This window comes from Engystomops pustulosus, chromosome 7 (genome assembly GCF_040894005.1).
Source record: "Engystomops pustulosus chromosome 7, aEngPut4.maternal, whole genome shotgun sequence".
Taxonomy (NCBI): Eukaryota; Metazoa; Chordata; class Amphibia; order Anura; family Leptodactylidae; genus Engystomops; species Engystomops pustulosus.
Window position 1 is genome coordinate 53,728,985 of NC_092417.1, and position 17,969 is coordinate 53,746,953.

General features: G+C 40.3%; 1 protein-coding gene across 9 annotated transcripts in view; it reads left to right on the plus strand.

The window, feature by feature from the left end:
• PPP1R13B (protein phosphatase 1 regulatory subunit 13B) overlaps nt 1–17,969 on the plus strand; it is a 56,849-nt gene that overhangs the window by 20,718 nt on the left and 18,162 nt on the right. For 6 of the 9 annotated variants that reach the window (XM_072115922.1, XM_072115921.1, XM_072115919.1 and 3 more), the window contains exons 3-5: nt 3,301–3,420; nt 5,534–5,595; nt 16,994–17,095. In XM_072115922.1, coding sequence (XP_071972023.1) covers nt 3,301–3,420; nt 5,534–5,595; nt 16,994–17,095 — 284 coding nt within the window. Of the gene's footprint in view, nt 1–3,300; nt 3,421–5,533; nt 5,596–9,226; nt 9,419–11,979; nt 12,134–15,297; nt 15,428–16,993; nt 17,096–17,969 lie in introns of those variants that run through there. The other 3 variants (XM_072115926.1, XM_072115928.1, XM_072115927.1) reach the window with 3 other exon arrangements.

A 17,969-nucleotide genomic window follows, 5' to 3' on the forward strand; every position in this document is an offset into this window, starting at 1 on the left:
GCCATTCGTGGCCTCATTGTCCTCCTGATAGAGGTTCAGAACTGAGGAATAGTAAAGGGAGGTATAGTGCAGCTTCCTAGTGAACCTTAGAGACTCTGAGTGTCCACCACGGACCTTTTGTATGTATATACTGCCTTAATAAAACATATGGGAGAAGCCCTGTGGCTTTATGACCGGTTAAATGGAAGATATGGACGTATAATAAATATTTTACTTCTACTGTTCCCCTAGGCAGGTCAAGGTGTACACATCCTTACACCTCTCTGTATTGTACAGCACATTCATTTACACATTTGATGCCAAAATGTCTGCATTTTATCAATTCATATCTGTAACATCCATATGGATATCATAAAGTCCCATTTAAAGGAATATGAAAATCGCTGACATTTTGGCAACAAATCGACTGCACGTGAATGTATAGTTGGAAAATTTGTCGCACATTGAATAGGAAGAAAATCTTAAGATGACGTCAGAAATAGGATCACCAGACCTATCCAAACTATAATGTAAATTGTATACCTGTGCTACCAATATTGTAGAAGTGACGCCAAGGATGAGAAGTTTTACTTTATTTGGTGACTGGCACCTACATCGTATTCTCGGATGCTGTTGTCTGTCCTATTATCACCGCTGAATAATTTTTCTGTTCCAAATAACAAATTGGATGAATAACATCTAATAATTGCTGCTCTGCTGCCTGTAAAGTAAGGGGCACTTTCTCTAACCGGATCGGATAGGCTTGGCACTGTGTAGGCCCCGTCTTTCCCCCTCCTCCTAGGGCATTTAATGCTTTGTAAAGTTTGTCAGTGCTGTGGGCTCTCGCTCCCAGATGTTCGCTGCTGAGATGCATTAGCCCGCACGTCACTTCTGAGCACACAAGCTGCTTCCTGACAAAACCTTTAGAAAATCAGAAACGCAACTGGGTTGACTCATGTATTTTTTGCCTATTCTTCTTCCCCCTCTTGCCGCCCTGATGACTCATTCTGGTAATGGTTTCTGAACCTAATAAATATCCTTCCAGGCTCTGTTGCTCATCTCGCCCAGACAGCTGTTAATGTTTGCGATAAGCGGAGACAGTCAAGGTCACCAAAGACATTTACTTTACAGTCGGCTCCATTTTTTTTACCATTAATAAATTAGTTTTGCAGGAGGAGAAGTTCCTGCTTTCCTTCTTCCTCCTACTTCACACTCGTTCCACTCCGTACCAGCTAAATGAAAAGAAAAACCCTTTGATCGTCCATCCAATGCTGTCTCCCACATAGACTGTGCCACAAGTGGAAAACCCTTCTTTCAAAAAAGAATAGGAGTAGTAAATATGAAACTCTGATGTCCACAGCAGAAAGTAGGGTACCTGTTCCTTATTAACCTTTTTTTTTTTTTTTATTATTATATAAAATACTGAAACTAAAGTTAGGAAATTCTTGACTGTTTCCGTCTTGCCACTTTCTAGCACTTCACCAGATCTGTTTGTGCTCTTGTTGTTCCATTTTTAGTGACCCCATGTGAATAGCTGCGTGGCAGACCCTGAAAATTCTCAGATCTAATTACATTTATTGTAATATTAAATCCTCTCCTCTGAATGCAGTAACATGGATGCCCCTTCTTGTGCCAGTCAATGAACTGGTTGCAATTGCACTTCAGAATTCAGTTTCAACCAATCATCTATTCAGTTCTTCATAAAGCTGCAGCTCAGTCTAAATCTCCCAACCTTCAGTGTTCTATTTTCTGTCATTCTAAGGGTTCATTCACATGGACATATGGGGACATATACATGGCCGCAACTCCCCTATAGACGGCAATAGACACGTCCTATCTTTCTCCATTTGCACGGCCGTGCATCTCTTTTGGAGATCCTCCTCTCCAGCGTGCCAGGCGGAATGAATGAAGCACAAGACTAACATCCACCATTGTCCAAACCTTCTACTCCGAAATCCAGGATTTATCTTGTGATGCATCACTTGTCTAGAATGCACTTACTGGGACAATCAGAATGTGTGCACCTTTTCCTCTGTTTTACAAGTGGCCTCTGTAGCCATATTACTGGCTGGTGATATAATGGGGTGTCTGACCTCGGCACTGATATATGTAAAGGTCAGTGACTTGACTGGTGACTGACCCTTCGACATAAAAAATAGGTTATTTTCTACTTGTAGCATCAGAATACATGCCCTGGCAGTCATCACCTCAGAACTTGGTATGGTGTGTTTGTTGGACAAACTCTTTAACATGCAAAAAAAAAAATGGAAAAATTTAAGTGAAAAAAGGTTTCCAGCTCACCAGTACTCCCATCACAGTAGGGATCCTATGCCAGGAGAAAACGCCAAGATGGTTACCCAGTTATGACTAAGGACTAGACTGGCAGAAATGTGTAGGCTGGGAGGACTTCTCTACATTCTACTTCTTGCACTGTGTGTGTTATGCTAATGTTTTTAATATCACAATAACCCTTGGATTTTATGTCTACAGATCTTTTTGTCTTCGTGAACCACTTTAAAGGGAACCTGTCATCAGGATACCTATTTTTTAGCACTCCCCCAGTCCCCACAGAGCATAGTACATACACTGCCAAAGAGTTTTTGTATAAAAAATAGGTTTTACAGAAAAAAAGATATGTTATATATTACCTTTCAATGTCATGTGCTCTGTGACTAGGCACCCGTCCCCTGGGAGTGGCTGGAAAGGAGCAGTTTTCCCCCCAGCCTTGGGAAACTGCTCCTTCATCTGTCCTTATCAAATAAATGAATAACTCCCATCACTCTGGATTGGCTGTAGAGGAGCAGGGGGCGTTGCTAAGCCAAGTGATGGGTGTTTTCATATATTTGAAAAAGACACATGGAGGAGCGGTTTCCCAAGGATGTGCCTAGTCACGCAGCACATGGTAATGAAAAGTTATATGTAACATAGGTTTTACAGAAAAAAAAAGATATTTTTTTTTTATACAAAAACTCTTCTGCAGTGTACTATGTACTATGGTCTGTGAGGACTGGGTAGTGCTAAAAATGGGTCTCCTGGAGACAGGTTCCCTTTAACAGATTCCACTGTAACCCTCTACAGACTGGCATATCTCCTACTTGCCGTGGTATCTGGCCTGAGGGGCTTGTTTTGCTGACATCTTACTGGATATTTATGATATACAAACTGTACACAGAATTGCACCTTCATTTGATGTATGTGATTGATTCATGGAACATCAAGCATCGGGTTCATACAGAGTCCATGTACTAGTTCATATATAAGCATTAGATTATCTGTCACAATGTGACACTTTTTAATTGTTGTTATTCTTGCTTTGTTTAGAACGACCTTTGCCTTTTGATCACCTGATGTTTGAGCACTTGCAGAAATGGGGTCCTCGAAGGGAGGAAGTGAAGTTCTTCCTACGTCATGAGGATTTTCCAGCAGAAAGCAGTGAGCAGGGTATGTATACAATGGACCCCCCCCCCCCCAACCTGTTTCTTTTGCAGCATGTAGTGCGGGTGAGCTGTACAGTAACATGTGAACATACAGTAGCACATGCATGTAATCAAGTCACCTGTCCTTCTTCTCATATCCGAGAAATAGGAAGACAATGGAGCATGCAATGAACTCAAAAAGACTATTGCGCCCTGGTTGAGCAGTAACATTCTTCTCGTCCTGGCATGCTTCTCTATTGGTGGCATGCTTTGTTATTTTCTAACCTGCTCTCGTGATGAATGGTCCATTTATATTCCTGCTTCCTGGAAAGCTGGAGTCTCTCCAGTCAGTAAGAGTAGTAGCTCTGTGTGCGTCATAATGCCCCAAACAGGAATGTAAGGCTTTGTTGTTCCCTCTCGCCTGGCGGACTGCCAGGACACTTTATTATCATGACACTTTAACACTTTATGTATAGCAGAACCAGTGCCAGGTCACTGTACACTGGGTGGCACACTTATGGCTTGTAGCATTGCGGTAGGAAGGTAGCCTGTTTATACTGGCGTGTGTCTATATTTATGTGTCTAAACACTTCCTTATGTAAACGCCAGATACGTGAAATGGAAATTAACCACCACATTAAAGGGCAACTCCAGCCACAGCAATTTAATATCAACAGCTTTAAAAAAAAAAAGGTGCCACCTTCATTGCACCCAAGGTTAAAATAAAAAAAAAACTGTGCTAGTTAATTTATTTTGGGAAGTCCTTTGGGAGAAGATTGATTGGGTTAAAGAAAAAAAGCAATACCTGATCTACCATTCTTCCCCTGATTTAATTCTGATACTCCCTACTCTCGGGTAGCATTTCATGTGTTTCCATATGGGCCCATGAAGTTCCTTCCCCTGAAAAAAAATCCTTTAAAGGACACCTGTCTTCAGGTTCATCTATTTTTTTATCATATAAATGAGGCTGGTCACATGGTCAGAGGCAGTGATGTCACCCCTTTTACCCCTCCCCTCTCCTCCCCCTGCTCATGTCTGTGTGTAATGTATAGTAAAGCATTGCTAGTGTGTGTGCTGCATCTGCTGACATGCTGCATCCTCCTAATATACAGGTGAGAGACACAGACATCAGCTACACATGAATCTGACATGTTCTGCTGTAACATGGCTGCCTGGAGCTGCTGTATCTCTCCTAAACACACACACATGCACACACAGGCTGCAGGGGGCGTGGCCACCAGGAAGCACATCATTATACAACCTCACTCCATTATACAGGCTGTCAGTCATGCACTGGGGGTGTGGCTGTGCCTCCCACTCATGAATAGAGTGGACAGCTTGAATATGCTAATGCTTCATTGGACATTTCACAGGTCATTTGCATACAGCTTTAGGACCTCATTGCTTAGGTTTACAGGCATGTAGAGGGACAATGAAGGGATAGAGGCAATGCTCTCTAATGGCAGTTTATGAAAATATATTTAGTTTAGGGGGGTTATTTTGCATGACGGGTTCTCTTTAATGTATGTCTTTGGTGACCACAGCTCTGCTTCTGTGATACCAAGCTGCAAATCCCCTGTATAGACACATTAGTATGATAACATTTTGTCTTCCTGCAGCTTTCATTAAAGGGAACTTGTCACTTTGAAATTGCAGCACAGTCTGCAGGCAGCACATTATAGTGCAGTGGGTGCTAAACAGCATGTACAGTATGTCCCTTCTGCAGGTAGTATGTTATAGAGCAAACGGAATAGAGTAGATTGTGCATTCTGTAGGAAGCCTGTTATAGAGCAGGAGGAGCTGAGCGTATTGTGGATAGTGTCCTATCTTTATCTAATATGTTAATGGAGCAGGAGGAGCTGAGTGTATTGTACATAGTGTCCTATCTGCAGGCAGCATGTTATAGAGAAGGAGGAGCTGAGAGTATTGTACATAGTGTCCTATCTGCAGGCAGCATGTTATAGAGCAGGAGGAGCTGAGCAGATTGTACATGGTGTCCTATCTGCACGTAGCGTGTTTCAATAAGGTTTTGTGGTCCCCTTAATGTTTTTTCTCTCTAAATATATCTTACAAGCTGCTTACAGAAAAACTTGAATGTTCAGTTTTTCTTTTCACAACTGGATTTTTTCTCTTTTCAGCTGCTCGCCAGGCTCCTAATCAGAGGAACGGGCTCACTGGAGAGAAGCGTCTGGAAAATGGGGTATGATAATCTATTCCTGTGTGCTGTGCTGCTCCCACTTATCTGAAATAATATCAATAACGTGTGACTTGCTTCAGATTGCCGGGGTTGTTGTATCGCCCTGGTGTTCTAGCTTCTGAATCGGCTACTCTTTATGTACATGAGATCTGGTGACCTTCGTCTTTCATGTTGGTAGTCATCTTCTGCAGTGCCTAATTGCCTATGCTAATGAGTTGGAATGTTTTATGATATGTCCAGGATTAAGGTACTATTGCATGACCTTTCCCCTGTCACTAAGGCTTGTGATTGGATGAATTTTTACAGGCTAGCTTTGGACATGCAACTTGAAACTATGCACGTCCCGGTGCAGCCCAACAATGTACTATTTACCTAAACATGAAGCTGCGTGTTCTACATTATTGGTGTTTATTCTGTCTAAAATCTTCTTGGTTGAAGGCAACTAAGACTATAAAACATTAGAACATTTATTGGGAGTCCACCAAGTGTTATTTCTGCTTGGTGTGTGTTGTACACAAATGAACTGTAACTTCCTTTATACTGTTATTTTCTTACCGTTTTGCGGTATCTGAGATATTCCTGTTTCAGTCTGTGTGTCAATTTAGCAGTCCGTGCACCCGAGATGTGTCCGTGGCACCCGGGGCACTGCTATTCCCTCTTTTCCCATTTTTCTGACCAGACATGCCCTGCTTATCTGACAGAGAGGGTAGTGCGTGAGGATGTAATGCCACTACTTGGGGTGCTGAGGACACACCCTAGTGCACCAACTTCCTCATTTGCATGCAGATTAAAATGTGAACATAATAAAAACAGCTTAGTGGATAGAAATAATTAAGGGGTGTTGGAATTCACACCTCATTCCCTACACTCGTATGCTGCTAACAGATTCGTAAACTTGTGAGAGGGAATAGACTTGGGGCCAGCTCCAGCATTGGTCATATCTGGGTAAGTGCAGGGGCCCAGAGTCTTTACATAAGGAAGGGGGCTATAACAAAGGAATCCATAGGGAATATGTTGGGCTTTATTTAAAATGACCATGAGGGGGCTGTATATAAAAAAAAAACAAAAACAAAAAAAAACATGAGGGACCTGTTTGAGATGATAAACTAGGGAATATTTAACACCGGACTATTTTAGTTTCTGAATTTTTAATCCCGGCACATGAATTCACTGCAAAGGGGCCCAGCGAGGCGCCGTCACCCGCAGGCCTACTGAGACCTGGAGCTGACCATGGGTAGACTACCTTTAAGATTGGTTTGGGAGGTGATCATTTTGCTTTTTACCTTTTTATACTGGTGCTTTATTGGATTGTGGTTGACACTTGTACTAAGCAGAGATCTGTATAAGCATTCTGAATGTTGTAGTTTAGGGTCAACTGGAGACCAAGTGTGTGAGGCCATATGGATTATCTTCTCTGGTTAGGGACTTATTTCCTAATATGGTCATCAGATATTTATACGGCTGGAATCTATTGTGTCAGATATTTGTACTATATTATCTATATGTGGATATCTTTTTCTGCAATGGTTTCAAGGATCACCAAATAAAGTCCAATTTGTAGTTTGGCTTGAGCATATGGGAGCACAATGAGTAATGTACACGTTACGTATACAATATAAATATGATGTCTGCACACTGTACCTAAGTCTTGGATAGGTGGCAATTTTCCAAATGAAGTTTAATGATGTGGATCCAATGAATATTTTCCCAACATGGCTACCTTTCCAATCAGGTTCATTAGATGCCAGAGGTTTTGACATGTATATCTGATCCTGGGAAAGCAGATCATGTGTTCACGTGTTTATTGTGGGTTAACATTGGCATCACACATGAAAGTGACAAACAACCATTTCCTAAATTTGTGTACATGTCGTTCCTGCGTCTGCAAGGGATCATGAAATATTGTAGGTGTGTAATGAAAGTGATGCGTGTTGGTACCTGCCACACATCTGCCACACATGAAGAACACCCACGTCCCCTTTGTTCAGGTTTCCCACCTCTGTAAAGCCGCTTTATGTCTCTTATTTACTGCTCTGCCTCACAATTCTCCAAATGGTGATTAAAATACTTTTCCCTATAATTTCGTGGATTAGTGGGAACAACGGATGCAATGGAAATGTAGATTTGCAGCAGCGTTCTTAGGAGTCTTAAGGGTACCTTAAGGTACCGTATCTACAGAGCTAGCAGCTGCTATCTGGCCCACAGTGTCAGGGGGCCCCAGCATCTGGGGTGTTGGGTGTGTATGGTGTGTGTGTATACTGTATGTATGTATGTATGTGTGTGTGTGTGTGTGTGTGTGTGTGTGTGTGTGTGTGTGTATACTGTATGTATATAAATATGTGCATATATGAGTGTATGAATGTGTGTGATTGTAACTCTTCAGATGTCTGCTATGTTTCTCCTAGTTACACCCCTGAAGGGTACCCCACAATGTATAAGCGTAAGGAGGGTTTCTTGGCACAGATGTCTCTTGTGCTGTTCAGGACGATCCATATAGAAGACAACCCGATATTTACTTGAAGAAATCCAGTTGCCCCCGATTATTGGGATTTACTGCCAACTAGTATTACATGCACTGGGATATAAGCTACCTCCAAACTACTAATGTACCACATAGCAGTTTTGTGACATTGGAATAAATAGGCTAGTCTTCTCTCCCTTTTTTTGAGCACCCTGACCTCTTGTTATCATTCTTTGGACTATTTTTGGTAGGTCCTTACCACATCTGATGTACAACCTACAAGAGTCGACCTTTTCTAGACATTATGACCGCAATTTCCAACCATTTTAAGATGGTTAATACACATATCAGATGTATCCGAGACCCTTTTTACCACATGCATAACATGGGGACATGTCTTCATAGAGGCCTCTAACTACCTCCCCACCATTAGTTCTATTAAGTTGTCTATGGACGCACCCCACAAGACTAATCCATGGCCTCCACCATTACTGCACTAGTATAAGTCTGGTATTGACCTCCATTAAAAGTCTTGAATGCAGTGTGGACAATACCCCGTCACCTTTGGGTTTATGGGGCACCATCAAATAATAGCTCTGACCGGTGACCATGTTCTATACTTTATATTAAGAAACTGCCCAAATCCCCTCCCCTTATGTAATATTTCATGTGGTTCAACTTGAAGTCAGTGCAGTGCTCCTATCCAAAACCTCCAAAAATAACCTTGGCCCATCACCTGCCCTTCTATAAGATATGAGTCGTGAAGGATCTCCGCCGTTCCCCTAATTAATATTGACTTGTGAGCGCACAGACTGCGCATCCCTGGAGCCTATTTGTACATGTTTAAAATTCATTTTGTACAAATCTGTTTCTGAATAAATGCAAATTCGGTGTGAGTGGAAGGTGCCGGCACGATACCAGCAGAGATGGGTGGTGGAGGATGTCATGTGCTGCATGCAGACCTCGCGCAGCAAGCAGTGTGTGTGCAGGACATGAGTCTGATGGGAGCTGACAGCTTAGCTTGATCTTGCCTTGATTAGGTGTCTGACTGCTGGCAAAATCCACTAGTCTTTTCCATTCAGTGATCGCTTATCCACGCACAAGGGCAGCGTTACATATCGATAAAGCAGAGAGCCAATGGGCCGGACGCCACCGCCGTGTGACATTACAATTTACTGTTCCTGGAGTTCAGCTCTGGAGCACTGAGGACATTTCTTCTTTCCTGATCCAACTATAACCCAACATATAATAGCTGGGGGTATGGAGCTGACCCACCGGGAGACCATCCAGAAGATCACCTCTAATGGGGAATTCAGCAAGATCAAAGTGTCCTCCTACACCGTCACATGGGGGAACGTCACAATGGTAACTGACCAGAAGTACTATAACTTCTTATGCTATCTTATCCGTGTCTATCTAATTATATGTTATTAATTTCTTTTCTGCAACCAGTTGGTTAAACAAGTAGGGCCACATTTTCATTACTGCTGAACACTTTTTTGAATGTGTCAAATTTATGAAAAGTCATGTTTTTAACATACAGAGAAATTATATGAAATCATATACCATATCTTAAATTATAGAATACACCTTTTGCATAGAGGGCTGTCTATCCATCTATACAGCCGGACATTGATACAGTGAAGAGGGGGTGCTCTCTCTAGGGACCCAACCATGGTGTCCTATGGGGAAAAGAAAAATTGGACAGAACTACGATTTTGAGTTAAATTTAAAAAAAATTACTTTATTTTCCTCGTACACACACTATCCATCTATTTATCTTTGCTTCTAACAAACTTTTCTATAGTCTGTAGGTTATAGGTTTTTCTATAGTCTCATTTTGTGTATTTAATTATACTCCAGGTAATTTATTATAATAATAATCTTTATTTGTATAGTGCCATCTAATTCCGCAGCACTTTACAAATCAATTAGAATATACTTTTGTGTATATATTACACAGGCGATTCCTGGTTATATGTCTTATAATGAACTATGTCTTGTATTTAATCATTTTTTTTTTGTTTTACACTTCTGTTTGTCTTCTGTCTTCAGTAATTGTAATTCATTTTTTTTTATATATATGGGTCTGCATTGTCTAGGTTTTGTTTCTCTGTTTCAACATTTCCGATTTTGGGCTCTTCACCCCTCCGCCGTCCGTATGCCCACATATTTGTAATGTGCTCCTGACCAAGTAGCAGAATCCTTGTTGGATAATATGGCATTCCTTATTTCAGTTTCGGGTATTGGAAATGCACCCCATCCGTATGACCACACGTGTGTAATACACTCTTCACCTAGTAGCAGGATCGGTGCTGGATGATGCAGAATCCCTCATTTACGTGACTAAGAAACCAGATTTTACAATGTTTCTTTATATATTGTCATTCTACAATGACATTCTTCTATCTTGTGTAAGAGCTGCAGGTATATTTTCAGTTCTTTCTTATGAAATGTTTTCATTTTACTTAAAAATGAGCGTTTGTCTTTGCGGTCAGACACAGATCAGGCAGAACAATTGTTCTGTTGCTTTTGCCTTCTATCTGTGTGTAAAAGTGACATATAGGGAGAGCTTAAAGCTCATGTTGTACCATCTTATCTCTTTGTTCTTATTCCCAAGAAACAAACTGCAATACATTGATGGACACTGTAACAATATAAGGAAGCCAATAGTAAAGCCCTGGTTTCCCTTACCACTGGCTGGAGATGATAACGTGTCATATGAGTCTTATTAACAGTATACAGAAAAATATAGAAAACTGCAGATTAGCTGCTTTTATGTTGAAACTGAAGACTCTCTTGAGCTTCATGATCTTTGGATGTATAACACTCATGTGATGTATACCATCCTCTGCCCTTTTATTTAACCTATGGTGCAAAATGAAGCTATATGGGAAGGGATGATGGGAGGGAAGGCTTTTCTATTTGCCCGTGTTGAGGTCCTCTACTGTACTGACATTGCTGACCAGCACTTGTTGCATCTTCTTTATATGTTCCTATACACTTAGCAGCCCTGTTGAAGCGAGTAATACCATTGTGTTAATGTCCTCCTTTGATATCTTCCTCTGTCTAAGGCTTCTTCCTGGCAGGGGGTGAAAACACTAGAACACAACCCATAATTTCTTGTCTGCCAAGCAAATACTTTTCATCTTTAAATAACTTCTTATAAAGCCCAGGGCTTAAAATCATCTTTATTGTAGCTGACTACATTATATAAGTAAACAGAAGCAACTAGTTATTCATATGGTTTCCGAGAGGATTTTTTGGGTCAGTCATATTGCTATATGGGGGCGCGCTGACAAAATTGGAAGGTCTTCTAATACTGAAATTGCGGTTATATTGAAAAGATAGACCACAACACTTTTGGAGCTTGCAAGTCTCCTGGGTCGTCCTCGATACCAATGGACAGCAAAAAGTAGTTATGTTTTTGTAGGAAACGCCAACTTTTGGGAAAACACTTCTTCAAGAAACAATGCCAGTCTTGCCCGCAGATAGGAGTATGGTAATGCAGCTTTGCCCCTTTCAAGATGAGGTTCCCCTGAGCACGTCTTCTAATCTCCTATAACTTCTTTAAGTGATTTTCTTCGCCCTCCATTAATGAGATGGTTATTTTCATCCAATAGATTATATCTGTAATGGAGCTGGTGTACTGCCATAACTGTATGGCTGTAGATAACATAAAATATATATATCCTGCCTGTATGAATAACCGAATGACCCAATGATTCAGAGTAACCCGTGAAGTTGGAATCAGTTTCCGAAAGCAGACAATCCAAAAATCCCTGCACACGTGCCTCCTATGTGATGAGATCTCCTCTCCAGGCTTCTGGGTCATTCTTCTCCTGACCTCCCTCACACTACCATGGGTTGCTAATAAGCTTTTAACTCTTAGTCAGCAGCGGAAGAATGTCATATTCAGCATATTACTCCTTGTGTAAACAGCAGAGGCCCACAGAATGACTGACTGATGGACCTTCCCGTGTAAACATCCATTCTGTATGTGACAGAGTCTTTTTTTAGGACCTTCTAGAGAAGATATTTATGTTGCCCTACGACGATGATGGCTACTGAATCAAAAAGGTATTAAGTCTTTTAAAACCAGTGCTGAGATTTACCCTTTATTTTTCTGTGGGCTATTGCTTAGAAATTTTTATATTTGGAGAAGTGACTTCTCTCGGTAGGAGTTGTGTTCTGCAGCCCATCCTTCAGGCTTCATGTCGATCTCCAGATGGAAGCAATGCTTAGGGTTAGGGAGGGCTGTCGGTAGGAGGTGGCACTACCCACTTTACTGGAATGGCTTTAATAAATATTATGTTGTAGTTGAAATTTTCCAACAATCCTGGGAGTTCTGCCGACAAAGAGATGGAACGCTATACACTCACCCACCCACACAAATACACACCCATAGCTTCTGGAGGTGAACTTGTACAGAAGACCAAAGCCAACACATACACTGAGCTTAACTCTGTAAATGTCTGATGGATTCATACTGTGCATAGAAAAAAATCTAAAGAAAAATGTGTAAAAAAAAAAAAATACCCCAAAAACTATGGTGGTGATGGGGATATAGTAACTGATATTGTAGAAGGAGAAACGCACTACCCACAAGTGTGTAATTCATGGATTCTGGAGCAGGAGTACAGGATTTAGACTAATATGCGAAAGTATTTTGTCTATAGTTCTCCTTGAGAAGCTATGTGTCTCCATAGTAACAGACTACAAGTAAAACCCTGTAAAGTCTGCTTCTGCTGTCATAATGGCTTCCATCTCTCTCCAAATGTATGTTATTGAAAGAAATCTAGGACTAGGGGACGTGATTATAGGTTCAGTGCTCACAGTAGTTTCTTGTAGTCTGTCGCCATAGCGGCGCACAGGTCAGCATTAGAGCTGTATACAATGTATTGTAAAACAATTTGCTGTGTTTTTTTTAAAATTCTTTATAATTTAAGATATTTAGAATTGAGAATAAAGATATTAATCTTTATATGGTTCCATCATATCCCATAGCACAAATAAGATATTACAGGTTAAAAACCTAATCATGTGAAGAAATGGGAGTGATGGGCCCTGCTTGCAAGAGCTTACAATCTAAGAGGAGGAATTTGTAAAACATAAATAGATGTAAAATAACTTCAAGACTGTAAATCTGAAACAAATGTTGTATAAACTGTGAGTGCTGCTGGGATAGAACTGGTTAATAGATGATTCAGCCATGTGACTCCCTGTTTCTGTGGTCTTCTGATGACCCCATAAAAGGCTGAATGAAGGGTGTGTCCTTATTTTCCATTATGCCGGAGGTCTGGGTTTACACGCTAGGCTTCTGAGAAGATCCCACTTTTCCTATTCCGATGATTGTATCCTGAGATTTTACACGCACAAACTGTACATTGATTGCTTCCTTTATAATATACTGTGAAGTTGGATGTTGTGAGACCGGTTACTCCAAGATTAATGACCTATAGCCAAATGGTATACAAGCATGCTTTCAAAGTCCGACCATTGGGTGCACACAAAAAATTCCAAAGATGGTGGAATTAGCAAAAAAAAAAATTCTGATGGGCTTTATTTGTATGGCTTTCAATGTGCGGTCAAGATGACACCACGCTTCTATTATTTGGATCAGTATGATTGTATTGTACTTCTGTGTACGGAGCTGTGTAAGGTGTCATTGTTTGCGTTTTCATTGATACCATTTTGAAAACTGTAAGATTTTTCAATTCCCTTTTTTTTTTTTTTTTTTTAATATAAATTGTTTTTATATTTTAATAGATCGGACATAGATCGTTGATACCTAATATGTTTATTAATTTATTTATTATATATGTGTTATATGAAAAAAGGGGGTGATTTGAATTTTTATTTTTTGAGGACTTAAACCCTGGGGCAATCTGATTACTTAAACAATATACTGCATTACAACTGTTTTGCAGTACAGGCGGTCCCCTACTTAAGGACACCCGACTTACAGACAACCCATAGTTACAGACAGACCCCGCTGACCTTTGGTAATGCTCTCTGAATGCTTTACTATAGTCCCAGATTGAAATAATCAGCTGTAAGGTGTCTGTAATGAAGCTTTATTGATAATCCTTGGTCCCATTACAGCAAAAAATGTTTAAACTCCAATTTTCACTGGGGCAAAAAAAATTTTTTTGTCTGGATCTACAATTATAAAATATACAGTTTCGACTTGCATACAAATTCAACTTAAGAACAAATCTCCGGACCCTATCTTGTACGTAACCCGGGGACTGCCTGTATATTGTAGATATACTGCTTCTGTGTTTGTAACCGCTATTGAAGCCTTCAATAGGCTCCCATCTCTCACTGCGGCGGTAGACTCCCCCCGATGAGGTCATAGAAGGCGCCGACTGCCACTTAATGAGGGATTTGGAAAATTGTGCTTCTTTATTTTTAAAAACCAGCCTGCTCCATTCTAGAAAATTCCACATGGGTTGGGGTAAGTGTAAGGAATATTATTAAAAAAAAAAAAGTGGACTTGCCCTGGTCCAGCTTCTGATTCCAACAAAGTGTTGACAGTCTATAGATCCATTGCGTAGAATGGTGCTGTAGGTAGCCCAACATAGATAGATGGTAGCTTGGATTTACCATAATACACCTTTCAATTATCGATGGAGGTTTGCTGGTGTACATGTACCCAGGGACTTGTAAATGTTAAGGCATCTCCATTGTGGACAAACCTGGAATTGGTAAAAACATAAGGGAAAAGCTGCTCCTATCTTATCAATTCACCTTTTAGGCGCTTACTCTGTCACCTGTTATCACATATCACCACTGGCAGGGTGGCCCACCATGGCCAGAATCTACATTTGTCATTGGATACTTATCAAAATGTTTTTTAACAAGTTCTGAGTTTATTTTTGAAATAATGTTCCTGCCCCAGACAATCCCTTTTAATTTTGAAGATCGTTTTTTATATTTACTTTTTCCTTCTGTTGTGTGAATCTTTGTATTTTTTTGTTGGAACCTGTGTAATATTGTCGTGTTGTTTTACTCTCCTGTGTGTATGGCACGCACATTGGCTGTCTAAGCTTTCTGCTTGTTATTTTGTTTTGTGTGGCTTTGGAAAGGGAGGATCTGATGTTCAGGCCCTGGTATTAAGCTGTGGGAATGTGTAGGATTATACACAGGATTGTTTGTCCTCCTTTTAAGCGGAGATGATCTTTCATTGAGGAGAGAGCCGCTCCTAGGCACGTACTGGTCGCCTGTCACTCACGGGTGCACTCCTCACCTGCCTGAACGCCTGCAGTCCCTCTGCCAGACCCTGCAGCGTCCTCCACGAGCCGCCCCGAGCTTTACCCTTTAAATGTCACGATGTGGGTGAGGAGGAAAGCGCAGCACATAAAGCTCCAGGTTGTACCCTCACTTTATTCCCATTATACTGTCACTGTATTTCTGCCACTTTCCTTCAGGCCTAGAGTGGGTGGCTGCGCATTGTTTCAGCTTCTGTAATGCTGAATGAATTAAGAGGATTTCCTGCTGGCGCTTATACTAATTGTGCTTCAGGATTTGCGCTCTCATCTGTAACCCCTTCACATCCGGGGAGGATTAAAAAAATCCTCTCCCGGGATAAGAACATGAAGAATGTCAGGTGTTTTATAACTAGTTATGGCTGCCACAGGGTTAAACACAGGAATGTTAGATTGTGCGCAACATTCCATACGTTCTAATAATGGCTGGTTAAATATAGTACATTTTTTCGTATGATTTACTTTACTTGGTGCGTCGTTGTGTACTTTATCTACCGTTGGTCACACCTTTCTGTTCTGTGGTTTGGCGTGTAAGGAGGTCTTATTCTACAATATAAATATTTAATATTAACACACAAATGTTCACAGATTCTTCATAGATTAAAGCCATGTTCCGTTGACGCCATTATACTGAGGAATTTTCCCAAAAAGGAACATTATGTGAGACTTATCAAGTTTCTGAGGTAAAATTGGTCTAATTGCCCATGGAAACCAATCAAGGCTCAGCTTTAATTTTATAAACGGCTTTGGGAAAATGAAAGCTGAGCTCTGATTGATTGTTGTAGGCAACTAGAACAGTTCTGCTCTAAGAGATTTATGATAAATCCTCCCCCATTATTTCTATGGTAGTTTATGTATAGTATGTATAGTATGTTACATTGTCAGCATGTGGTGGCACGTGAAGCACCTGCACCCATTCAATACTAGTAAGCAAAATCTCTGTTTGCTGCCTTATTACTATCTTATGCACAGTGGTTTCTCAACAGAATAAAAAAAAAATAATTTATATATACGGTATTTTTTTTTATTATAAATTTTTATAATGTTCTTAAAATTGCTATAGAGAATTGTGAACACAGGCTCACTGTTTTCATTCAGCCTGTAGCTCTGTGGTTGCACAACTAGTAGAACTTTCCATTCACTCATCTGATTCTAATATTCAGTATATTTTTTACCCTTTGCTCCCCCCCCCCCCCCCCCCCTCCCGGGTTCGCTGTATATTACAGAGAATGTGATATAAATGGAACAAGATTCCTTGTGATATTGGAGAGATTTCCTCTCTACCTAACTCAATCTTAATAAGGAAATCCTTTTCTTTATACTATACTGAATTATTATAGCCTCTTATTTTGAAGTTATGTTATAATTAGATTGTTCAGAATTGAAAGGACCTTCTTTCTTTTTGTAAATATGTTCTCAAGGTTTTTGGCTAGAATTGTGTGTGTGAATTTTTGGAATATATCCCATCTTTATAAACTCTGTGTACAGGATTTTATGTAGAACAACCTTTTACTTCAATTCCTAATCTGCTGTGAACTTGACATTTGCTTTCAATCTGATATTTTACATGTTTTTAGGATTGTTTTCATACTTTTGGGATATTTGTGTACATAAGCAAATTCTTTCACTATAGCAAGACTTTATTTTGTTCTCTTTCCCTTTTACATAGATGGGCAACCCAAGAGTGGAGCTGACTCTGTCTGAGCTGCAGGATATGGCCTCTCGGCAACAGCAGCAGATCGATAACCAGCAACAGATGTTGGTGGCGAAGGTAAGTACCATAAATCCAGAATTGTGTGATTATTAAGTGAGTTTGTTTGATCTAGAAAAAGGATTTTCTTGTGCCTAAACAACTTGTCTATAGAAATGACCCATATTCTAAGTTTCCATATATTCCCTGAGTAGAGAGTAGCAATAAAGAGAATCACTTTTTCTGGAGGACCCAATATATCTGTTGATTCTGTCTAATTGCTGCTGTGTAATGCTTTATTTCTCCTGTGGTGGCGCTGCAGGGAAAACAAGGACTGCTCCTAGGTCCCCTCTTCCACCAACAGATTTCTTGCCCTCTCTGTTAAACTTTGCAGAACCCAAAGATCTACCAGAAAAAGGCTTTTTCAGATCCCATACCCTTAATCCCTGAAGTTGCTTTCTCCTGTTTACGTCTGCATTTATCAGACACTATTGACTAAGTGAGGTGAAATTTGCTGATGTCTGTACAATGAGCCGTGTAATTTGTATACACACAACAATAATTTACACTATAATTGAATTCTTGTGGCAAGCTTAATACAAAGAACCTGCTGGTATGTAGGTTAATTGTAATAAACTACAGAATGCCATGAGGGTTTCATATCTAATGTAATATTGCCATTAAAATTCATTAGATGATCTAGGCTTATTATAATGAGGACGTCCTGGAGAGTGAGTCCAAATAAAAGGTGACTCCTGATGTTACCATCTGACTATTCGGGATCATTGTTGCTAATACCTGAGCCTGGTTCAGGATCCTTCAAAACAGGCAAATTCTTATTCTGTACAAATATGTTACAAGAAAACACAGGAAGATGTTACTTTCTGTTATAATATAGGGTGAGATTAGGAGGCAGTACTGTCTGTACCAATCTGAGCTTCAGTGAAAACAAGGA